The sequence below is a fragment of the Lissotriton vulgaris genome, chromosome 3_1 (assembly GCF_964263255.1).
Source record: "Lissotriton vulgaris chromosome 3_1, aLisVul1.2, whole genome shotgun sequence".
Taxonomy (NCBI): domain Eukaryota; kingdom Metazoa; phylum Chordata; class Amphibia; order Caudata; family Salamandridae; genus Lissotriton; species Lissotriton vulgaris.
The window spans coordinates 1116680163-1116706422 of record NC_141689.1 but is presented as its reverse complement, the minus strand read 5'-3'; the positions used below and the strand labels follow the sequence as shown (position 1 = coordinate 1116706422).

At 42.6% G+C, this 26260-nt stretch overlaps 1 protein-coding gene across 7 annotated transcripts in view; it reads right to left on the bottom strand.

The window, feature by feature from the left end:
* The window catches only part of PPP3CA (protein phosphatase 3 catalytic subunit alpha), a 707038-nt gene that overhangs the window by 240608 nt on the left and 440170 nt on the right, over positions 1-26260 (bottom strand). For all 7 annotated transcript variants that reach the window (XM_086961590.1, XM_086961592.1, XM_086961587.1 and 4 more), the window contains exon 5: positions 8832-8977. In XM_086961590.1, coding sequence (XP_086817716.1) covers positions 8832-8977 — 146 coding nt within the window. The remainder of the gene's footprint in view (positions 1-8831; positions 8978-26260) is intronic.

Below are 26260 nucleotides of genomic sequence, written 5' to 3'. Positions count from 1 at the left end.
CTATGAATCTATTAATTGTTTTTGTACATATGAATGCAAAGTAATTTGCACATAATGCTTTGTAGCATGTAACAAATGTTTCACGTTTTAGAAAAAATGTCTTGTATGTTTTCATATTAAGTTTATGATGTTTGTGTAAAGGTGATGTTGAAACCTCGTTTTTCAAACAATGAAAGATTTCTAACAATGCAAAGATGTTAAAACAAACACAAGCTTTATAATTCATGTATAAGCTTAGTTGCTGAAAATTAAAAAACAGCACCCAAACTCGAGACCAGGCACTTGTCTTTTTTCATGCATTGAGTGTCCAGCCTGGCCACGTAGGACAAAACCCTTCTGTTTACAGTGGTATCGTTTAAGACACCAATGGCAAACGAGGCGCAGGCCTGTCACCAACATTTGCCGATGAGAGGCGCCGCAGGGCTTAAAACCAGCCTTCTTAGTAGACATTCCTGCCATACCGGTAGACCGGTCTAAAAAACCTCGACAAAACATCATAAAAAGGCATTCAATAAATTACTGGACCTATATAGTTATCTTCGGATCTGTGCAGACAGGCGTGGCAAGAAAAGATCTTGGATTTCCCTGCACATTGAAAGAAGCTGGCCTATAAAAAAATGGTATATATAAATAATATCGACGTATACTAGGGAAAGGCCATACCATGTGTGAAAATAAAACAATATGAGGGACAATTCATCACAGTAAGAATTGTCTGATTCAATATACTTCACCCATTTACTGATCTAAGAAATGGTGACAATGTAAACCTGTGATGACTGAAACAGAATTACTGTCTATAGAAGATAAGAAATACATAGATTACTAAATGCGTGTGTGTGTAAAATACAGGGAGTAGGATACACCAAAACATGCAAAAACAAGAACGTTTTGTATAAGCATAAAAAGGGCGCAATGTCGATCTCTGATTCCTTAAGCATAAATGTAAGAAAGAAATTGGCATCTATCAGCTCCTCTGTGTTGTTGTAATTAAGGCATATAAAAATTGAGGCATATTAATATAGCTGTACATCTGGTAAAGTTAAGCCCCCGTCCACTACTTCTAATTGAGGAATCTGTAATATTATTCTCGTTTTTTGTGCAGACCAAATAAAACGTCGAAATTCAGACTGAACGGAGTCGATAAAAGATTTTTGAAATGTAATCATTAAATTAGAAAAAAGAAATAAAAATAGTGGAAGAATATTCATTTTTATAAGGGCAACACGTCCCATAATTGAAATGGGGAGATTTTCCCATTGTTTAAGCAGATTTTTTGTTTAGTTAAAAGTGGAGATAACATTTAATGGGTATAAATATTCCAATCTTGTGGTCACAAAAATCCCAAGATATCTTATTGGCTTGGCTGCAATATAATGTTCCCGCATTGCACGGGGCAAAATATCAGCCGTGCTGTTAAAGAGAAGCACCTCTGCTTTGGAATGATTGATTTTGTATCCTCCAATATTAGTAAACTCCCCAATTTTATCCAAGGCTCTTGTTAAATTGTCTCTATCTGCTGCTAGATAGAGCGCCATGTCATCGGCAAAGAGTTTACGTTTGCCTGAACCCGGCAAGGGAGCGGTTATAGTGTCATCCTGCCGAATAGCACATGCCAGAGGCTCAATAAACAGAAAATAAGACCAGAGAAAGCGGACATCCTTGGCGTGTCCCCCAGCTGATAGAAATTGTACCTTTAATATCACCATTGATGATTATGGAGGCTTTCGCATTAAGGTACAGATTTTTCACCACATGGCAGAATTCACTTGGAATCGCAAAATCTTTTAAGATTGTAAATAAAACCTGCCATTGTACTCTGTCAAATGCTTTATCAGCGTTGAGCATTGTTACAGCCGCCTTAGTTAGCTTATAGAAAAATAATCAATCTCCTGTACCAAATAATGAGTGTTGGAAGCCAATAGTCTGTTTTTGAGAAAGCCATTCTGATCAAGATGGATCGGTGTAGGGACAACCTGCGCAAGTCTGTTTGTTTAATAGACTGATAGGCCTATACAAGTTGACCTCATCTTCTGGTTTCCATTTTTTAAGAAAGCTTATTATCGCAGTCTGAGTGAAATTTTCTAGAACTGGGTCCCATCCAAGAATCCCGTCTATAGTGTACTTAAAAATACAGCAAGTTGAGAGGAGAAGATCTTATAAATCTCCGAAGGAATTCAGTCTGGCCCACAGGCCTTAGCAGTCGGAGAAAGATTGATCGCCTGGTAACTTCGTCGAGGAAAACATCTGATAGCAGAAGCTCTTGCGCCTCAGATGATAGAGTAGAGATATTTATCTCTTTGAGACGATCTAGAGCGACCTCTGGACTAGTATTATGTGTCTCAGTATGAAGGTCTTTGTAGTGATTGAGAAAAACCTTTGGGATCTCCGTGGTGAGTGACGTAGAGTTCAGAGTGGTTGATCCAGAAATGTTTTAACATGGTTTGAATGTGATCCCCTTTTTGCAGACCAAGCCAGAAATGTACCTATGTGCTCACTTTCCTCGTATCTTTTCTGCAGAACAGAGCCATGGTGTAGAATTTCTTTGGATACAAAAAAATCATGTAAATTGAACTTGGCACCAGCAAGTTTAGCTTTCCTTTCAGGAGTTGGCATAGCAAGATATTCTACGGTAATATGGCTAAGCTCTTTCTCAAGCTTAGATCTTAGGGAGGTCTCTTTTTTTCTTTTAAAGGCCAAAAATACACTCACCTCAACACGAAAAAAAGGTTTTTAAAGCATCCCAGACAGAAATTGTGGAAGCAGTGTTGATATTTAATTTAAAAAATTCCTCTAGTGCCACGAGCATAAGCGCCACCCATTGTTCATTAATAAGCAATGAGTTATAGAATATCCATCTGAGCCTGATTTTCTTTTGAATCTTAATTTCAAACTTCACAGTGATCAGAGAGTGATCTGAAAAAGGATTTTCACAAATCTCAGACTCAGCGTTTAAAAGAGTATGTGATATTAAAATAAAGTCAATCCTAGAAGACGAATGAAATCTACCTGAATAACACGTATATTGCCTTTTGTCTGAATATTGGTCCCTCCAACAGTCTACTAACGAAAAATCCCTTATAAGATCTTGGTACAGCTTTCTGTATTTGGGTTTAGTTTGTTTTTTATTGGCCCGAGAGCAATATGGCTGGGTTAATCAACAAGTAAAAATGTCCTAGTACAAGATACCCAGATTAAGTTGTTGCAAAATCATACAGGGACTGTAGGGATACTGGAGAGTCCTCAATAGGGCCATAGTAGCTCGCAAAGTTAAAAAGTTGGTTTGAGATCTTCATCTGAACCCAAAGCCACCTGGCACTATGATCTTTATGGACCATCAAGATCTCGCATTGACGTTTCTTAGCTACGAAGATAGCAACCCCTCTAACAGCAGCAGTGCCAGAGGAGGCATAAAATGTGTTGAATAAAGACAGGGGCTTTATCTACAGGAGCACCGTCCTTAGAATGAGTCTCTTGTAAAAATACATCAGCTTGAAAAGATCTAAACCAAGCCATCATAGATCGTCTCTTAAGTCTATTATTAAAACCATTTACCTTGCAAGACATTACCTGCAGCATTTTACTGACCATTTTTTCCCCACAATAAACACTATCTGATCATAGAAAAAAAAGACGTAACTTGCATAGGTCTTTAAACTTTTTGAACATGTGCTACATATTATTCCCCAACCCGTGCCCCTGCCACCCTCCCCTCCCAACCCATTGGTGAAACAACCACCCCAACCAACCCGTGGGGCCCTTTGACCTTGGAACCCTGCCCGTCAAGGGATCCTAGGGTGCCATCCCCCAAACGTGTGAAGCCCCTCCCCTGTCCCTTTGTGGCCCTAACTATTCCCCACCATTTCCCTATGCTGGGGTGCAATGACGTGGCACCCAAGGTGATAACGGGGGAGGCTACCACTATCTAAAGAGGCAAAAAAGAAGAAACACACTAGCCCTTATTCCCATCTCCTGCATGCTGTAGGGACTGTAAGAACCCCTGAGCTGTTTCCACAGAGTGGAAAATCTGGACTCGCCCTTTGTAAAACTCTTGCAATTTTAATTATTGTATTATGCCCCCCAGGGTCGCAAGCTGCTGAAAGTAATTAATCATACCTCTAAACTCCTTTCTCCTCCGTGTCGCAAAAGTGGACATATCTGAAATTTATGTTAATGAAAAATTATAGGATGTCTGAATCCTTTGTCCTAAATAGCTCGTCCCAAAATCTTGTCCTTAATTCTAAAGTCACCAAAATTTGCAATAATAGTTCTTGGGTATTTAGCATTGGGGTACTGCGCTGCCGGAACCCGATGAGCTCTGGTGATAGTAAGATCAGTTTGCAAAGTTGCCATTTCAGGACAGACATTTAGAAATAAGATCAGAAACAACTTCCACCACAGAGTGACCATTCATGTTACCCTCAGGGAATCCTATAATACGAAGATTACATCTTCGTGAACGGTTTTCTGCATCGTCAACTTTGAATTGAAGACTAACGGGTTCGGACTGCAATTTTGAGATCGGACTTGTGTGTAGATGCATCTTGTCTTTGAGGTCTGACACCCATTGTTCTGTGTCGGTAATACGTGAAGAAAGCTACAGGATATCAAGAGTGTATGGAACCTAACTGCGATTCCATTTTCTTTTGTGCTTCCACCTGAGAAAATTTCATACTTTGCAATTCTGTCAAAATATGGTGTAATAGAGCACGAGACATAGCCTCAGATGCTCCCGGGGATTCCAGTGATTTAGAATGGTCCGACCCTGGGCTAGAGGAAACAACCACAGATGAGATTTTGCGTGGAGCTTCAAGGCAGTAGTGAATAAAGATGCACCAGGGAGTCTAATTGCTTACCCAAACACGCTATAAGACGCCAAGGGTGATTACTTTGCTTTTTCAGAAATATGGGGTATTTATGATAAGCCGTGGCTCCATCCCCGGATGAAATTACAGGAATGTATTCCGTTGGGGCTATAGTGGTCACCTCAAAATTGTGATCAGTGAGAAAAACTGGGGTTCTTTATTCTTCATGATTTCTACACTAATGAAGGGCTCCTTTCATGGAAACAGATACCTAACAGTAGGACCAATATAAGCAGTCCCTTGCTATTTAGGTACACACAGGTTAAGCAGTTCTGCGCAGGCCAAACTTTCAAAAAAGATTGTCCAGGCGCTCTTCTGGGGAAGGCTCATTTTATATCTAAAATCAAAGGTACAGGCAACTGGTTTAAATTATTCAAGTCAGTGGAGAATATACAGGTGATCTTGGATCACCTGGAGTAGATCAACTTGACTACTGGCTGCACTCTTACCTTGCAACTATGGCAGAATTATAATAATATAAGTAGTATAACAGTCAGGGCTGCTTATCTGAGAAGGATGGCATGGTTCAGCAAATGGATGATATACTACACTCCGGATCGGATCCATAAAATGTTCCCCTCTGCGGATCCCAGGTGCTTTAGATGTGGGCTGGTAGTGAGGGAATGGCTCCATGTCGGGTTTACATGCTGTCACCTGGGTAACTTTTGGCAGGAAATTTTTGTTCTGAAATCAGTAAGAAACTGCAAACTACTCTACATAGACTGGGGGATTACATAAAGGAGAAGGGGGTCCTTTCAGACCTGCAGTACGGGTTTAGGGTCAGGAGAGGAACCATGGATCAGTGCCTAAACCTCCTTATGTTAATAGGCAAATATACCAAGGTCAAAGAGGGTAATCTATACATGGCATTCATGGACCTCTCCTCAGCCTTTGACTTGGTCAACCGATCCAAGCTATGGGTCATACTGGCCAGCTTAGGTATTGACCCACCGCTGGTTAACTTTTTAGCGTCACTCCATACTGACCTGTCAGCCTCTATAAGAACTGACCGGGAGGGCAGCTGTACCCTGCCTTTCCATTCTAGAAGGGGTGTCAGGCAGGGCTGTATCCTGGCCACCCTTCTATCCACCCTTTACATCAACTCACTGGGCAAAGTTCTAGAGGTCTCAACACCTGACATCCCACGAGTGGGGGACTCCTTGGTGCCCGTATTATTGTACGCGGACGATGCGGTGCTCTTAGCCCGCACAGGGGTAGGTTTGCAGAAACTTCTTGATGCATTTGGAGAGTTCATGGTATCACTCGACCTGGCAATCAATAACAAAAAATCCCATATAATGGTGGCAGGGAAACGCATGAAAACTCAAAAGCTAAAGACGTTTACCTGCACTGGTGAGGGGGTGACCAGGGTACCAGTTTTCACTTACCTGGGTGTTATCTTTGAAGAGGGGGGCTCCTGGACCGCCCAATTAAATGCGAAAAGCCTTGCAGTCAAGAGATCTACCTCAGCTCTAATGAGCTTTGCAAAGCGATTGGGTTCGCGCCCAATGGATGCCCTCCTGAAAGTGTATAAGTCAAAATGTCTGTCTATAGCCATGTATGGTGCCCCCCTGAGGGGCTTTTCGCCACAAGGAAAAATACAAATCGCGGAAAATTATTTTCTCAGAACATTGTTAGGAGTCCCACAATCAACACCAGTTTTCTCCCTGCATACTGAGCTAGGCATAGGTTATGTCACTGATGAGCTACAACTGGCCCCTCTGGTTTATTAGGCAAAAACTTGGTTAAACAATGATATTCCTTTAAACCACTGTATCCTTAAAGACTGTATGGAGTTAGACAAGGTGATTAAACTTCCCTGGCTTGAATACATTAAGAACACGCTGAATAAATTGGGTAGGCCAGGTCTTTACAATCACCCAAACACCATAGTCAAAGGAGACGTAAAATGGATTAAGGAAAATTTTCTGCTCAGGGCTAACCAAGCAAGGGAAGAAGAGGAACTAATTAAGCCTAAAGTAAGAGCGAATTTTTTGCTCCTAACTACTCCCTCCCTAGAACCCTATCTGAAAATTGTCAGTAAACCTTTCCATCGTCACCTCCTTATCAGATTCAGGTTCAACATTATACAATACTCCCTAGGTGACTTCCCAGTGTGGGGGGTACCTGACACACTAAACCCATGTAGTTGTGACAATTTCTCAGAGCAGTCTCTTATGCACTTTGTCATGTTCTGTGACCACTTTAAGGAGGGCAGAAGACGGTTCTTAGCCCCAATACTAAGAGATGCAGGTTTTCTACAAGTACGCCCAGCTCTCTTCTATCTACAACTACTAGGATCTACAAGGGTAATTTTCGGGGTTGCTAGCTTCCTGGTAGCTGCCATGCGTGTTAAGACCAGGAAGCTATCCCCGAATACCCAGGCGGGGTGATCGAATATACTGTGCCTTTTTACTGTTTTTTAAATTGTTCTTTTAACATGCCCATTTTTAATAACTTTTGTATGTATTGATATTATCATAAAAGTTTAATGTCTTTTTTAATTATTGAAATGAAATGTGACACTATATGTATATCGCTTGATTGTGCTTTTATGATTTTAACAATCTAATAAAGCTTGTTTTGACTTGACTTGACAGTAATAAACTGCAAACTACTCTTCTTCCTAGCCCTTCTACCCCCCTTTTTGGTATAGATGAGACAAGTGAAGACTTAACTGTAGGTCAACTTCAATTTACTTTTATTGCAACTGTAATTGTCAGATCACTTATTTTAGCTAACTGGAAGTCCAAGGTGGTCCCGGCGATTTCTCAATGGATTTTAAAAATGCAGAGAGTCTTTAACCGAGAATCTATTTATGCTAAAAGAGTAGGTTCCTTTACCAAACTGGAAAGAATTTGGCGGTGTTTTAATTGAATTGTTCTTCCACCTATTATTTCATCTATTATTATACTATCATAATTCATGATTTTTTTACATCGGATCTCGTTTCTATTTTCCTCTCCATCATGTTTTTCCTTGTGCAATAATTTTGTATGAAATGTCTGGATGATGGATTTTCTATCTCAAAATGGATTATGAACTATGAATATTGCATATTCGCAATAGGAGCTAGGCAGGTTGCTTTTTGCATTATTGTAATCTGTAAAATTCTACACCTGTGCTACAAATACAAATTATTTAAAAAAAGAACGTTTTGTAATCTTAAATGAGTGTCCGAGTAAAACAATTTGAAAAGTAATAATATTTAGCAGCGTTTGTTTTAATTTTAAGCATTACTCAGTATCGCACAACACGTGTTGTCCACCTGTTTTCTTTTAAATAGGAGCACAAAATAAACACAACACAAATATAATATACATACGCAAAAATGCTCAAAGAAATAATTAAATGTATCAATTTCAAATGAAGTACTCATCTGGTCCATCCCCCAAAAATCCTACAAACGACTCAGTTCTTTTTATAAAAAAAAAATTGTTACGTGGAGTATCAATGTAAAGATTAAACTGGATCATCTAAATCGATTAATAAAATTAAAAATAAAGCAGGGCTGCCAACTCAAACAAGTCGCTCAGCATGTGGTTTAAACGGATGCGTTTCAATCGGCTCCCTGCATTTAGTACTTGCGCTATGGTTTCAGAAAGTTCCACGTGGCATATACTTTCCAGTGAACACAATATGGACACTAAACTGAATTTCAGAAAAATGTCAATAAATAAACAAAGTGCTATTTGCTCACGTACACAAATCAGGACTTTAAATAAAATCACTTCGAAGATGTGCCTCTCGATGCATTTTCACAAAGAAATTGTGCAGCCTTCCGAGCTGGAGATGGGCTAAGCACCCCCCTTGAACTTTTTTCATTCAAACAATAGTACAAATAGCTCGGCTGTAACGCGAGGTTGCAGCAGAGCCTGCAGATGTTAGCCAGTGACTAATCAGAGACATATACAAGTACATAGACTCCGAAAGGACATGACGGTCTTGTAGACTAGAGGCACTTACTTTTCTGATGTCATCTAAGGTATTGATTTCTGGAGATAAGCCACCATGCACACACAGAAACTGCTGGTTCATCAGGGCCGCTAAAGGGAGGCAGTCGAAGGCATCCATGCAGGCATCATACACCCTTTCTGAATACTTGATTTTACCTTTTTGGAGGGAGAACAGAGTGAAAATAATGCAATTATTACAAAGTACGCAATCCCTGACTTTTAACTGCGAAATAACTTCAGAACAAAGCTGGCAATCAAAAGTTACATTAAAAACAAAAGTCAGAACAGTCCTTCTCAACAACTCATTTCACTGTTTAGAAGTAACACCACCCAAACTAAGTATCGGCCATATCGGAGAAATTCACTGTAATACTGGTACAATTAGAAAGTGAAGCATATTTGTTATGACTAACAGGACTTTAAGTGGGCCGGGTCCTTTTAAGTACAAATTTTTAGCGCAAGTGTTTCAAGCCACGCCCTTAATTACATCGGCCACGCCCCAATGATTACCAACAGAACAAAGACTGTAATTGAGACACAGCGCAGGATCATATTGGGCTTAAGCTGAACATTTTACAGAGGGGAGCTTCTCCAACTTGGCTTGGACCTAATAGTTCCAAAACCAGTCTCCTCACACACGATACAGGGACAGGGCTCTGAAATGCAAGGTTGCCTAGCATTGCAAAAGGTTCTTTCTGAAACAAAATCATCCGGCATTTCCAAGTGTGTGTAATAAAATATACTATAGATTGACAATTGACAATTTGGGTGCCAAATTTAGTGACTTCAATGCTCCATACTTCAAATCAAGACAAAACCTGACGGCTCGCCCAAAATTGTTCTTTTTTCTATAGTAACTAATAATTAATTAAATAAATATTGAAAATTAAAGTGCACCCAATAATCCATATTAATTACAAACATGAATGTTAATATAGACAGTATGCTTACAATGTGGTATGTATAGTCTGAAAATCATGGTCAGTAATTATTCAAATTTTCCCCAAAGGTTTCTGAATTTTTTGACCTAAACAGAAGCAAGCTGGATACATTTGTTTGCACTGTTTATGTGTTCTCTCTTTGCATCTTATCTAAACAATCAACGAAGTCAGAATCGATTTTGCGAAACATTTTTGATAATAGCCACAGATGGGTGATAAAACAAGATTATATTATATTTTCCGATTGAGACTCCGGCAATAGTTGCATAGCCTAATAAGATTATTAGGGGATCTCGCGGGAATATAATCTTGGGTTCTTTGTCACAATATGGTCTCACTTCTGTCCAGAAATGGTCTAGTCCGGGAGAGCGGAATATAATACGTGAACAATTTCCAATGCTGCAAACCTCAAAAACAAGTGAGTTGACATGGGCTTGATTATGTTAAAAAAACTGGGCAGTTCGATAAATGAATTTTTTTTTGTGAAACTGCATCCTTCTGAAATTCGCACCTCCAAGAGCTGAAAAAATGCTTATTATTGATTTCTGAACATCCAAACACACCATAATGTTTTTTTCTGTTTCCATTTTCTTTTCTTTTTTTTTTGAAAACATTTAACATTTGCAATCAAATACAAACAAGGGCCTACAACCCCCCCAGGGCTGGCCGCTAATCATAGGATCTTAATTCACAATGCGCATCGGTTGCAAAGGGAAATCAGGTTAAACACAGGATAAGAGGTTTTCATTTTATAATAATAAGTAGAGAGAGTCAGGTATGGCACAGCGTCTCGGATCACAGAGTGGGGGCGAGCAAAAAACAACATATCCAAGAGAAACTCGCTATCAACTAAGTCAACGGAGGTAAGACGGAAGTCATCAGGATACTGAATAAAGAACAGAGCACGTACCCCGCCAATTGGTTTAATGGTCCCAAAACTGAGATCCCGATGTATGAGGGGTGATAAATCTAGGAGTTGGCACTGCACCGGACAAAATAAATACAATCCAAATATATGCAAGGGAGAGAATTTTTTCCAAAAATATATGTATTTTTATTTGTTTATCTATACACCTTTAGAATTGATATAGAGCAAAAGTGATTTTTTTAACGTACATAAATAACACATAATATTGCACAACAGACATAAAAAGTTGCAAAAGGATAAAAACGACAAAGGTACATTTCCACTACAAGGCCTACCCAGCAACAATCCACACTTCATTCATACTTTCATTCTCTCAGATTCTCACCAAATAATTCTACCTAAAGTTCTATCACTCCACTCACATTCTTCAATACATTCCCATCATTCTGTTGTATGCCACACATAGATGGTAAATATGTGGCATAGACCAGAGTCTTATTCCAGACAAATACTCATAGTACGGCCCCTTATTTAGTATAACATAATATGCCGTATTTCTTGGGACATGAGCCGACGCGCGTTTCGGTGTACAGGCCCAAAGGGCCACACCTTCGTCAGGGCTGGGGGTTGTTGACTGGGAGGGAAGATGATAATGATCTGATTTGGTATTCACAGGGTTTTCTAATGCAGAGATGCTTTACAGGTGTTATCAGGAAACCAAAGATCTCCTGAGTCCTGAGAATTGTATTTCAAAATAGTAGGCTCCACTATGTAGAAATTGGCAGCGAGGAGGCAAACGGAGGATCACTATGTTTTTCGAAGTTTTGGTGGTATCAGGCACCCTTTCCCGGGAATGACAGGAGGATTAAACACTGAATCTGTATAGTGTAAATCCGTCAGGAGGTATGAGGTGGACAGCGGGTTGCACACGGAGATACCTTTTTGGAAGCGAGAATGGACGGCCACCAAATTTCTGCAAATTGAGAGCGGCGCGTAGCTGCCGAACGTGCCGCCTAGCATAGTGAAGACGAACTCCGTAGATGGGGATCCGTTGGTCAACCGTGTCGGCCGTTCCTCACGGGCGACAGGATAAACTAGTGCATTGTGATAGTCGACTCCATCAGTACTGTCCGCCCCAGAACGCCAAAACCTCGAACAATCAAGGTACAAATATAGAGATCAGGATGTGTGAAACCGAACCCACTATACTAACCCGGGAGAAGAAAAGAGAGGAAAACAAGGGAAGAGAAGGAATTAAGAGGCCACAGAACAAAAATAAAAACGAACACCCATCCCCACACCCCCCCACCCTGCACCCCTGCTGATGACTATGGCCACCCCCCTCGCAGCGTGCCTGTCGCCCAGTAAGAGAACCCGAAATATAGAAGATGAGAAAGAAGAAGAGACAAAGAACCCCACTAAGTGAGGGTAATCGGAGGAGGGCATGTTGTACGGACTCCCGGTCTCCTACCTCCGTCAAGACCAACCCCGCCCCGGACTCCGTTAGATCAGATAAACAATCCCGGTAAACCTATACGACAATGAGAGACCCAGATAACAGTATCAACCCTGGCCCGCCTATCAAATGCACAGAAATCATTAATTAAAGAAAGTCTTTTCCACGAAGCACTGCAAGAGTCCAAAGAACAGGGGCAAACAGAGAAGAAAAGTGCGGCAGTTCTCGATGTGGAAAGTCGGTGCCAAAGATGCCCCTCCCCGCCTCCGAAGCCAAGAATTACCCCATCCGCCATCTTGTAAGCCCGACAGGGGAGGGGAGTCGGCAAAATCCAAAACAACAAAGGATAAGGAATGGAAAGTTTCAGAATGGGGATATCTTGCAAGTGTCTCACGGGATACACAATCGGGGGTTCCAACGGCTCCACAGAGTAATCGGGCACAGTACAGTCGGATAGGTCAAATATAGTAGAAGCAAACCCTGCTTCCAGCGCCGGGTCAATACAAGGCTCCGAGGCATAAATTGAAATGCAGGCTGATTGCCGGGACGCGGGTGTCGAGTCAGGATCCGCTCTCAGGTCTATGAGTTCATCCATCTCAGACAGCAAGCTGCGAGTCCGGGCTGCAATGGTTCCCTTGAGTGCCATAAGTGCCTCCAGCACCGTTCGCAGTGACTGGCCAGTTCGAGCCTGCTCCGCTAGCTGCTTTTCTTCCTCCAACATGGTAGTACCCACGGAGTGGCGCCTTCTCCGGGGCAAAATTAGACGGAGCAGGAGTAAGCCATGAGGGACTGGTGTGTAACAAGCAATAATACGCAGCGAGGTACCGACCCGGGGGGACCGACGATGCGAATGTCGTACGCCCGGTCAGGGACCCCCGCGACACATCGCCTTGCGTTACTCGTCGCCTCACCTATTGTAGAGCACCAGGCAATTGGTGGCAGCAGACCAATCAAAAGTCCGAATGCTCCAGAGAGCGGACCCGCCCACGTTCAGCAGTCCGTTGTTGTTCAACCCGGACCCGGCAGAGCCCGAACTCGAGACCCCGGTTTCCCCGCTGGATTAGGCCTCGGACGACCATCGATGTATCTCCGCTCCACAACGGCGGAGAGACTCCGGGATTGCACCACTGGAAAGCAGGTCAAATCACACACACGGATCCGGTGCGGGTAGCCAGGATAGTCGACAGGATAATAGGCCGAAAGACGGAGGTCGGCGGAGCCGGGAGACTATGCGGCCATCTTGGTTGGTAGATGGACACAACCTGACATCAAACAGTAATAAATCTGGTTAGGCACCAAGCATGGTACAAAAATCTAGCCATGTTTTTAGATCACAAATGATCAGTCTGTATAGCACCACCATAACAGTCTCCAAATTATGAAATGTCATAAACTGTATTGAAAAATAGAAATGAACCAAACAGTTTAGCATATGATATATGTAGATTAAACATCACATGTATAGAGGAGACATTTAACTGTGTGCCTTTTAACTATATGGAAATCTTTAAACAAAATAAAATATATATTTTTGTACCATGCTTGGTGCCTAGCCAGATTTATTACTGTTTGATGTCAGGTTGTGTCCATCTGCTAAATATTGTTCCTAATTACCTGTTTTTTCAAACGTATCTGTATATCCCGAATTAGGAACTCTAGTCAGGGGTACCCCCTCCTTTTTTTGCATACACCATCTTGGTTGGTGTCGTAGCTCCTCCTCTGTTTCCATTTTCGATTAATTTGCAGAAAGAGTTCAACTTGCTTGATGGTTATAAGGAGTTTGATGGTTATAAGGAGTTTCCTCCAATTTCATACCTTCCATGAGCATGGAATCTCAATTAAAAGCCATACCAAATCCACACTGCACTCTATACTTCGAGCATCTCTATTTTTCAAGTGGTGATAGATAGCATTTCTAGGACTACATAAGCCAACCTTTAACAACTTTTATCTGAGGGCCCAAGTCGGCTCATGTTTTGCATTCATCATTAGCTGAGAAATTGGAAGACCATCAATTTTCCACCAGGATAATATAGTGTAAGCAGTTAATGGTTGTCTTTAAATCTACATTTTTTAGCAGTGTTGAGTCAATCAATCAATTTAACTTTATTCGATCTTAGAGAATATGATTATAAAAGTACAATACATCATAAAATACATATTCAATCATACAATCCAGTTCCAATTGATTGTAGGGAAATAGCATCACATGAACTTAGTGGCAGTTCCTTAATAGAATACACACATGGCGGAAAACCCAGCATGCACAGGAACAAATTTAACCTAAATCGCACCAGTACATATCGGTGCCGGGTGTTTGTTACAAAAGACCAATATGAATTTGCCTTATCGGGAATTGTTAGAAGCCCTATGTATATGGCTATTTGATACAGTTTTGAGCAGGTCTTTTATTTTCCCAGTGCAATCTAAGGCGGGATTTAATATAAACTTTAGAAATTGACTGACACATGAGTGGCTCGCTAAAGAGGGAGTCAAAGCCCAATATCAACAAGGTGTCTTTAACATATTGAAGACTGTCCCTGATAATGTTTTGGGTTAGTCCGACCGTGTCCCTCCGCCAAATAGAATGATATAGTAATGCCGGTGCAAGGGATATCAAATCTGACATATATGGAATGTTGAATTGTTGATGCTTGTTAAAATTTGAACAGCTTTTATGAAGAGATAAAACTTTTTTTTAAAAACCATCTTCTAGCCTTTGTAAAACATCAGCCTTCGTTAATCCCCAAATCCTAGCCCCATATGTAGCAGATGCAATAGCTTTTGCAGCATATATCTTTTTTATTGGTTCCAGGGGCTTGTTACCTATGAAATTGAAAATAGCCATAATGCTTTTTTCTAATGCATTGCCTCTATTCATAATCATGTTTGACCATGTGCCTGAACTGTTAAACAGAACACCCAAATATAAAAAAATTCTTTGTGATTTCAATCCGAACGGTAGCAATATTAAAAACTGCTAATCTTTTTGGATGTTGCCCTCTAATTGTTTTAGTTTAGTTAACCCGAAGGTCCAACAAAGCCATGTAGGACACGTAGTTATCAATAAGCTTTTGTAACGCTAGACCAGTCCTGGCTATTAGTAGGGCATCATCTGCATATAGCAGTATGGGAGTACATTTTTTATTTACCAATAGAACATCAGTTACAAATTGATCCACTGCAGATTCTACACCATTAGTATAAAATGAGAACAAAAGGGGAACCAGGACACACCCATGCCTCACACCCCTAAGTATAGGGAATGACCTGGTACATTCACGCCGGCTACCAATTCAGACACAAGCAGAGGATTGAGCATAGAGTTGGCGTAAAAAAATTATAATATTTTCGTCCACACCCATAACCTTCATGATACGCCATAGCTTACTGTGGGAAACAAAGTGGAACGCTGCCGGGAAGTTCATAAAAGCCATAAAATTATTTCCTTCCTTGGCCTAGGTATATTTAGCTGCAATTAAATGCACGTTTAACACTGGTCTAGAGTCCCCATCCCTTTTTTAAACCCATATTGAACCGGTATTAATAGATTTTCATTAGTAGCCCAATCCTCTAATTTGTTTAATAACAAATTGGCCTATTTAAGTAACTGTGCCATCCAAAAGTGAGATGGGCCAGTAATTTATGGGCAGGGATTTGTACCCTTTTTTTATGTATTAGTACAATGATGGTCTTTTTCCATGAAACCCACTGCCGTGATTGCATTAAAGACATTTGTTAAAAAAGGAATCCACAAGTCAGGGTTTTGAAAAAATTAATCAATTGGGGCCCCGTCTGGGCCTGGGGTTTTAGTGCTGCTACATTGCAGCAGACCACGTTTTACATCTGCCAAAGAAAAAATAATAGGGGTGTACGGGTCCGTAGTAAGGGCGCCAACAGTTAAAATTTCCCTTTCTGAGACTGACCCAAATATACTTGAGTAATATTCAGCCCAAGCATCTTCTTCCACATGAACGCCTAGAGTTGGCTCTGTATCGTGGTTTAAGAATGGTGTATTAATTATGTCCCAGTTTTTTAGGATGCCACATGTTGCAATTTATCCCAGGCGTTCTCCTTCAAAATGTTAACTTTACGCCTCCTACTTTCCTTATATTAGGAACGGAGATAAGTAACCAATGCCCTGTCTTTTGGCTTATCTTTCAATGCTGTGTTTAGATTACTGAGTGCCTTGGTACAGATAGCATCAAAACAACGAGGGGCAGAGATTTGATGCTTCCTTATAGAGGTCCATAAGTTGCTTTTCACTGCACTCAGCAGTAAAACAAATGACTGGACTTTGTGTGATGGTTTGCTGAGGGGGTCTATGCAGGTCCATATTTCCTGCTGTGTGTGCCCAACTATTTTTGGTATTAATCCAGTTTTATTTATCTTGGCCCATTTAAGGACTATACCATTCCTTCTCGCTTTGGTTGGCGCTGGAAGTCTCCTATCAGGTGGGTTAAAACAATCTTTCCAAAATATTTGGAAAGTGATCGCAACATGGTCACTAAAATCTGTAACGAGGGTTTCTATCTGATTAAGAAATATTTTTAAGGGCATCCCGACCAACAGGTAATCAATGGTAGTACCATATATTCTATCCCCAAAAGTTTTTACTAAGGTACCTGTGAGTTCATCAATTGTGTTAAGCATTACCAAGTTTCTTATAAGCAAAAGCCTATGTAGTTCATTGCCACATGTGGTGTGGGAGAAATGTAATGGTACCTCACCTTCTTCATCAGTTAGGCCACATAGGGGTGTTACTAACCTACTACAACTGTAAGCGTTAAAATCGCCCAGCCAAACTACATTCAGGGGATTATGATGGATCTGTATTGCCTTATCAATAGCACACTCTAGTGACTCAATTACCTGGGACATGTTGCCCTCAAAGTTATTATTGTAGAAGTTGAACAGAAACATGTCTTAATCTTCCGGCCCATTAGAAACTATAAGATGGTAATAAGAGGACTCTTCATCAGTCCTAACTATTTTTTTTTTTTACATATAATGTGTTTCTAATTAAGGTCAGTATTCCCCCTCTTGCTCGCCCTGATCGTGAAGGGGTTGCTGGTGTTTGAATTGAGTGAAACCCATCATTGTGAACAGCTGCAACTTCCCCTGTTTCTTGAAGGCATACTAGATCATATTGTTGTAGGATCCTAGACCAATCTTCATAATCCCGTTTGGATCTTAAGCCGGCAATATTTCAACTTATTGATTTAATTGGATCACAATTCTGGTTTATTGGTAAGTGATCTGGTATAGGGCCCACCACCTGCTGGGGCTCACTATGCTGGATGGACTGTCCCAACTTGCAAACCACCTGTCAATACAAATATCAAGACCTTCCAAAACAGCAAATGTATTAGCCTATGGGATGGTTGCTATGTGATTTAATCTCTCTGGGGCAGCTAAACGTAGGGGAGCAGAATTTTTATCGAGCCCTATTCCATAGGACATAATGCTCTGGTCTATAAAAGAATCCTAACAGTAAAGCATAGACGTCACAGGACTGTTAGGGAGTATATCCAGAAGGTATTTAACAAGCATGGATTGTTAAAGTTGAGAACAATACAGTACCCCCGATTGTTTTAGGGGAGTTACCCACCCAAGTGAACTCTTCTAGCCATAATAATATGGCTTGCCAAGTTGGAACATTCATAAGCGTTAACGTACTTTATTATCCAGTGTAATGATTTATTCATCAGTTGGTGTGAGGATTCTGACTTTGCATATTCCAATTGCTCAGTGTTTGCCAGAATAATCACGTATGGGCAGAAAGCCGGTGGGAGGTTTAAATTAGGCCCATTCAATAATGAATAACCTTTTGCACCCCTCACCGAGTAAATCCTACCTAGATCTAGATGAAACTAACATTGATGTGTGTATAGTCTGTGGGACTGCAGTTCAAGGTTAGTGCGGAGGGATCTCTGAATATTTGCAATTCCCCATGATCTGTAGACATATAGTCTACACCTTGAGATAACAATTTAGTTGTGTTGCTTGGAGCCGGTGGCTGGGTCCACAGTTGCATGTGGGTACTGCTAGACCCTACCCTTGTGTATGAGTACCTAGCCTCCTGTGTGTGGAGTGGTGCCAATAAACACTCAGCCCTTACGGCAGGGTGAGGGGTGATAACGGCAGGATCATTAGATTTGTTAACCAACAAGACCTCCAGGGTCTTAGAGAGCCCTACAGGTATATTACACCCCTGCCTATTAAGTAGAGCTAAGCCAGCTTCAATTCAATTCGAGGTATCAAACATTACTGAAAGTAATTGAGGGTTCTTTAGGCTCGCCTCTCCTCCGGACAGTCTTCTTTCTGCCCTCTCAATTTCCTTTGATATAAGGTTAGCAGCTCTCAGGAGAAAGGAACCTAAGGTGTTAGAAACCTCTGGCCCATGATCACTTGATTTGGACTTTCGTTTCCCCATGATAACAGCTGGACCCTTGTAAAACAAAATGAGGGATCAAGAAAGCCCATGTTACAGGGGGGACCCAGCCTAGCCTCTTCTGGGCTCCGGTCCTTGGCCCAGGCGTGTCCCGCTCCGGGGACTGCTGGAGCTCTTTAAGCATGTAAAAAGGCACTGGGCTCATGGGACACAGAGTCCCCCTGTGCCGTTCTGCCCAGCCCTGCAGGAGACGGAGACAGCGCTCATCAAGGCCTCTGAAGAGATCAGACAGATCATGGACCAGGGCGGTTCGGCTGTTCTGATCCTACTAGATCTATCAGCGGCCTTCGACACGGTCGATCATAACATCCTGATCGACCGTGTCAAAGCCATGGGCATAAAGGGCAGGGCTGCGGAACTTCTGACCTCTTTCCTAGCCAATAGAGAACAGTCAGTAAAGATGGGGAACTTCTATTCACCAACGTTCGTGCTGCCATGCGGAGTCCCCCAGGGATCCTCGCTGAGTCCGACACTTTTCAACATCTATGTGTCGGACCTGGCGAGGATCATTAAAACCCATGGAATGGGAGTGACTTCATACGCCGACGATACCCAGTTGGTGTTGGCAGTACATAAAAACGGGATTGAAGTGGCAGCCAACTTTCAGACTGGTATGAGAGCCATTAGTCACTGGATGGACAATAACTGTCTAAAACTAAACACCGATAAGACCGAGGTAATGGTGTTTGGAGACCTAAAACCATCTTGGTCTCCGATCTGGTGGCCATCGGAAATGGGCAATCCACCTATCCCAGTTTCCAAGGTCAGAAACCTAGGAGTGTTGTTTGACAACAAACTAAGTTTCACCAATCACGCCAACGCAGTGGTCTCCTCTTCCTTCTTCACGCTACGGAAAGTGAAAAAGCTACTACCCTACCTACCACGGTCTACAGGAAAAACCCTGATGTCCTCCTTGGTGTTATCCAAGGTGGACTACTGCAATGGGCTTCTGCTGAATGCCCAGGAGCAGGTCTTCAAAAAGCTACAAATGGTGCAGAACGCCGCGGCGCGAATCCTGACCAGAACACCCAAGTTCGCACCGATTTCATCAGTCATTTACCAACTGCACTGGCTCCCAATAAAAAGAGAACAAAATTCAAGGCTCTGTGTATTATATACACAGAGCACTGAACAGCCAAGGACCCGACTTCTTCAGGGAATCACTGCAGCTGTACGTTCCCAAAAGAGCGCTAAGATCAGCCTCATCCGCATCACTATGCAATCAGCGAGTGAGAACAGTCACCTGGGGAGACAGACGCTTCATGGTGGCCGCCTCGAGGCTCTGGAACTCCTTGCCCCATCACATAAAAACCAGCCCCTCACTGTTGCCCTTCAGGAGGCAAGTGAAGACATGGCTATTCACTCAATAATGCCTAGCGCCGAGACACCATTTATGGTATTTGTTCGCGCTTTAGAAATTTAGAAATAAATAATAAATACTGCAATCACAGGTGAGAGGCGCAGTGCAGGTGTGAAACCCCGCTCCGGGGACCACTGGTGCTCTTTAACCCCTTTGGCGCTGCGGACGGCCACCGACCGTCCCAGGTGACAGTGGGCATGTGCGGAGGACAGCCGGGGGCGTAATTCGCGCAGCGGTCAACGGGTTAAGCGTGTGGAAAGGCACAGGGACTCATGGGACACCAAGTCCCCCGTGTCGTTCTGCCAATCCCTGTAGGAGACTGCAATCGCAGGTGAGAGGCATAGTGCTGGTGTGTTGAGTCATCTATAAAGGGGATTAAACAAAATCATTTGTTTTGGAAAAATCATTTCACGGTCTTATGGAGGATTTAATCAATCTCAAAACGTCTTCAATACTAAGATCCTTTAAAATAATTTGAGTTGTTTGCAAAATAAACATAATAATGCATCTTAATAATGAAGAGGGCTAAGGCACAATTTGCTGTGCAAAGTTTTTTTTTTTTTTTTATATATAGTGCAAACTCGACCCGAAGGTATTAGAGCGCTTTACATGAGCACCAGTTGCGTTACAGACGGACACATTCATTTTGTTAGGCACGGGGAGATTAAGTGATTTGCCCAGAATCACAGGATGTTCAGCATCCCACCAGAGGCTCGAACCTGGTTCCCCAGCTTCGAGGTCGCCCGCTCTAGCCCTTAGGCCAGATCCTCTCCCTGTTAAGGGCTAAACTAAGAGTTTTACTTCTCCAAATAAATAACGAAAGCATGGTTTCTAAGTTTAAAGAAAAAAAAGTTGAATTTAAAACACAAGGGGCTGCAGCAAATACAAAGTTTAATAAATGTACAACAGGCCTACAGATTAAAGCAACTCTGTTGATAAGGGATAGGGAAGAGGATTCCTTTTGAAGCAGGGCTTTGATTTTTGTGAGCAGTGGTCTACAATTAAAACCATATAGGTTTTCTAAACTGGATGTTAGCTGTTCCCTGAGTGGCTATTTGCTTGAGAATTGTAAAACTCTTGTATGCCTTCTACCAACATTTCTGGTGTACAGCTAGACAACAGATCAGTGCTAGATTGATTTTTTTATACGCGTCCACTTCTTGAAATCGAGCGAAATACTAAAATACCTGCTCATACATCTGCTTGCCCAGCTTTAAAAAAAAAGCATTATATCATCAGTACACAGTTTGATTTCAGGCATGTCCATAAGAGCAATAATCAATGGTTCTATACAGAACACAAATAAAATGGAAGATAACGGACACCCCAGACCAGTTCCATGTTGTATCTTAAAGCAGTTGGCATCGTCAGAATTTATAATCAGATTAACTTCTGAAGTTTTAAATATTATGTAAAAAGCTTGTGAACAAGGAAGACTAATTTCTTTAGTATATAGAATAAAGTTTACCCAGACACGAGGCCATAAGCTTGCTCCACATATAATAAAAACGGTATCTCCGTAATTTGCTTAGTATTAAAATCGTCATGGGCTTCAATTTAATAGTTTGCATTGGAATATAATTGGTGCCCTGTGATAATGTCTGCAGTGACACTACTACTTCTATTTGCTATGAATTTGGCTATACTTTTATATTCAGAGTAGGAGTTAGGATCTTTCGTTTTAAAAATGTGGATAATTACTCCTAAATTAAAAGGAGGCATTTCACATGCTGCTAAAAGCTTTCAACGAATTCTGCAAGAAAATCGTCCTCTCCACATGTTATCCCATTAGGTAAATTAGAGATAACTGTGTTAAGTTCTTCAAGAAATTGAAATTCTATCAGAGAAATTGTGACTGTTTGTGTGGGATAACAAATAGTTTTTAATAATTCCTGCAGTTTAAGCAGATTGATATTATGACTTAACGTAAATCTGTGGCTCACCTAAGATCATGATCACAGGGTGGCACCTCAGCTATTCTAGACATGGGCCAGGTTAAAGACCAGACTTTTACATCCATTTTTTTTAAACGGATATTAAACACAGGGATTGGAACAGCGATGATCTGTAACTCTGCAGCCCGAGTAATTTGTAGGCGATAAAAAATTTTTGGTGAGAACATACCATTCTCTTGCCCAGCTCTGAGAAAAACTGCGGCCTCTTGCATCCCATTGTGAGGGGGCTGGTAATCTTTAATTAGTTGTGCTGTGGCCATAAAAACCCATATTGCAGCAAGCAAGCTTGAACCACTCCAGAGCAGTCTGGAATAGGAAGGGTGTACTCTGAAACAATTTAACCAAGCACTGGAAGAGCCAGTAGGTCTAGCTTTCTTTGGCTGCCAGCCTCGGGGCTTTGACACTAGTTTTATTATGCCTTTTGCAAAACTTTATTGTGAAAGAAGGTATCTGACCCTTCTCAATAAAAAAAGTGAAATTGGCAAAACAAATTTTTTTGGGCCTGAAAAAGCACATACTGATATAGTGGTCCTATGCACATAAGGGGAATTTTTTTGTGTGTGGATCTACTCCTTGTGAATCTGTGTAAATATGTGTGCAACATTACGAGAAACAGTGTCCCACACTGTGTTGTGCGCTGCTGCACTACCAAAAACAAATAACACTTCTAATTCGTAGAGGAGTAGAAAATGCATCCGTTTCACATACTTGAACATAGATCAGTTTTATATACCATGCACTATGCTGTGTGATACACGTACATAGTTTTTCTCATGACAGCTTAATGGCTAAAAATGTGAATGTGACAGAATAAAATATACAATCAGAAATTCAATTGTATGGCAGAGACCGCTACCGACACTCTATAGAAGGGTACTTCCAATATATAAGAGACGGATTGTTGTTCCCCAGGCCAGAGAACAGCAGCTTGGCAAGAAGTATCAATGATTAGTTCTGTTTATCAAAGCCAGTAATTGCACTGTAGCAGCAAGGCTAAATGACTAAGTTAATAGTTGCCTTGAAGATTATCCAAATAACTGGGTCCTTTGTAGTGCATCCACTTTTCCAACATACAGTGACCACACATAGAATTCCATATGTGAGGAAGGGGACATTACGCCCACGCATACTAACAAGCATTAACAGTGCAACGGTCTCGCCTTTGGAAAAGTTAGAGCTATTGGCATTGTAAATGACAATTTTTTTATTTATGTGTTGGTCTTGAAAACAGATAAATAAATGGCATTGTCATTTACAATGCCAATAGCTTAATCTCTCGCAAATGCGAAACCTATTGCCTTTTCACCCCCACACACACAGAGCCACACACACACAGAGAGCCACACATACACACACACAGAGCCACACATACACACACAGTGCCACACACACACACACAGACAGAGCCACACATACACACACACACAGAGCCACACATACACACAGAGAGCCACACATACACACACACACACAGAGAGCCACACATACACACACACACACAGAGAGCCACGCATACACACACACACAGAGCCACGCATACACACACACACACAGAGCCACGCACACACACAGAGCCACACAGCCACACGCACACACAGAGCCACGCACACACACAGAGCCACGCACACACACAGAGCCACGCACACAACACACAGAGCCACGCACACACACAGAGCCACGCACACACACAGAGCCACGCACACATAGGTCATGAAACTTAGTACACCCCGGGGATTTTTCGGAGAGTAACTCATTCCACTGCGCACTGACCACTGGAGACTTGAAAGCCTCATTGAAACAGTAATCAGAGCTTCTGAGAGAAGTACCCTCACACACCGAACCCATATATAAGGTTCCCTGTGCGTTTTAGGTGGTGGTTTTCGAGCCTTCAAATCTTTGAGATATTTTGGACTCTCATCGGTCTGGGCTCTAACCCACTGAGTTATCTCTCCTTGTACCTTTATCTGTGGTCTCTGAGAAACCAAGGCTTCGGCATCATATCTAACCTGGTACAGTGTAGGGCTTTGTCTGGCACTGTTCCCAGATTAGTGGCTGAAGGGTTCCTGATGAAGGATGGGTAGAGATGAACCCTAAAACACAGGTTAACAGTGCCCAGGGGATTCATATATTTTCCCTTGTGCTTTCTTCTGCTTTTTTGAAGAGCTCTTTCATGGAACTGCCGCCATGTTCCATTGCGTAAGTTAAAAAACATTATTTCTACAGCCTCCTACTCCAAATTCTCATTCAATTTGTTGGATGTGACCACTTGTGTCACTCAATAAGTAAGTTTCAAACCTTCTACCTGGAGTAAGCCTCTGGGACTGGGCAATGCCTGATCGCCAAATGTTGGGAGCCATCTAGGCTCGGAAAATAGTTGGGGCTTCGTTAGAGCCCTCCAGCTCTAGGACTAATGATAGGGGCCCCAATAGCAGTGTGGGCACGGGGGGCGGGCACCGACATTGTGCCCCTGCACTACCCCCTACACAATACAGCATGGGACCCTCGGGCCCCGAGTAAACATTGCGGCTGCGTCAGAGCAGCCCTCTGCTCAGCGGGGCTGCTCTAGAGCGAGGCACCAGCAGGGTGCCGTGGCCCAACTCCCCCCAGCCGGCTTTTACTCACCAGCTCTTAGGCGGGGCTTCTATCGGTCGTGGCTCTGTGGCAGAAGGTAGGCTCTGGAGCGGCCTCGCCCAGCATGACGCGGGGCTCTCCCTACTCCTGGGAGCCCTGCCTCGCCTGCTTCACCCGCTCCCTCATCTCGGGACCAGGACTTAGAGAATGGAGCCCGCGCGGCTCGGCGCGGCTTCTTCTCCCGCCGGGGAGAAGCGATAGAGCAGCCCGTGAGGCTCCGGCTTGTGTTGCCGGCCCCGTCCACAGTCAGGAGGCGGGCTGGACTTCGGCTTCCGGTGCTCCTCCCGGGCTGCAGCGGTGCCATGCGGGACAATGAGGGTTAGGCTCCCTCGAGTTTACAAATAAGCTGGCATGCGGGGTGGGCACCTGCTAAAGAAATAGATCAGGATGGCGGCCATGACGCAGGGTGGCACCCGGTAGCAATAATAAAGTACATTAGCGGCAGCCATGATGCTGGGTGGGCACCCGCTAGGATTTAAAAACAATGGTCTAAGCCCCGTCCTTTTCAGACTGGGGGCGTGTTTCCTAGGATGTAAACAACAGTCAAAAACATGCCCATCGGTCTGAAAAGGACGGGGATGAGACAAATGGTTCTTCTCTCCATCCAAGCCCCGACCTTTTGCGATTGGGGGGTGTGTTTTTCACTGAGAACGTCACTAGTAGAACAAAACTGAAAAACACGCCCCCAATCCGAAAAGGACGGGGCTTAAATGGAGAGAATGACGACACGGAGACCTCTTCTCAAATGGCTGGCCGCCGTTTAGGAGGACAGCCAATGGAGAAGAGGGGCGGGGTTAACCCTCACTAATCAGAGTCATTAAATCTCGCACGCGAGACTGAGCATGTGCGCAGCCTACGCCACACAAGACCTAAAAAGGGCAACAAAACATTCTCAGTAAGTAACAAATAAGAGACCCTTGAAGAAGAGGCATGGAGTAATACATTTGGAATACTCTCTTTTTACAAACTTGCTTCTTTGCAGATGTGTACACACTTAAAGACGTAAAGGGACTGCTCATTATATCCAGAAAAGCTTTCAGTTTAAGGCAGGACTTGCATTCTGTGCACCGTCAACTACTCTACATCCGAGATTTTTGTCTGACTGTTTAGGCTAATTTGTTCCCGCCAAGTATGTACGATGTATTTACATTCAAACATTCGTGCTACACAATAGACCTCGTGAACCTCCACTGTCTTGACAGTGTTATTCGCACATGCACAGCATAATGTATTGGGTCTCAACCATCCGATGAAATCCGTAGCATAGATGCCCTTGATGACGTGAGGGCTTTGGGGCGTCACAGCCAGGTGAGCAGAAGAGGCATGGGCAGCTTGGATACCTAGCTTGGCACCTCAGGAGTCCGAAGTCTGCTGTGTGGAACCCAATGTGAGGAAGACCTGTGTTCGCTGGAGACGGTGGTGAGCTGGGCGACCCGGATCTACTTGGGTGGTACCCGGTGCCTGGGTGAGAAGACTAAGATGTTTGCTCAGGCTTGTAAGTGAAATGATACAAGGAACTCTGGGACGAATTCACATAGCATAATTCACAGTTCTTTAAATTTCAACAGTTGAGGAGTATGTCTAACCCCCTTAGGAGGTTCTCTGAAACTTTCATCGCATTTAGACCCCTGGAGGCAAAGTTGACTATGAAACACATGGGGGCTCTCAATATATCTCTCAATATATCCAGACTACACCACTCCTTGATAATCTGGGCCCCAGCCTGCTAGTCGACATATGTGATAATGGGCAGGAGGGATTGGAAGCCTGAATT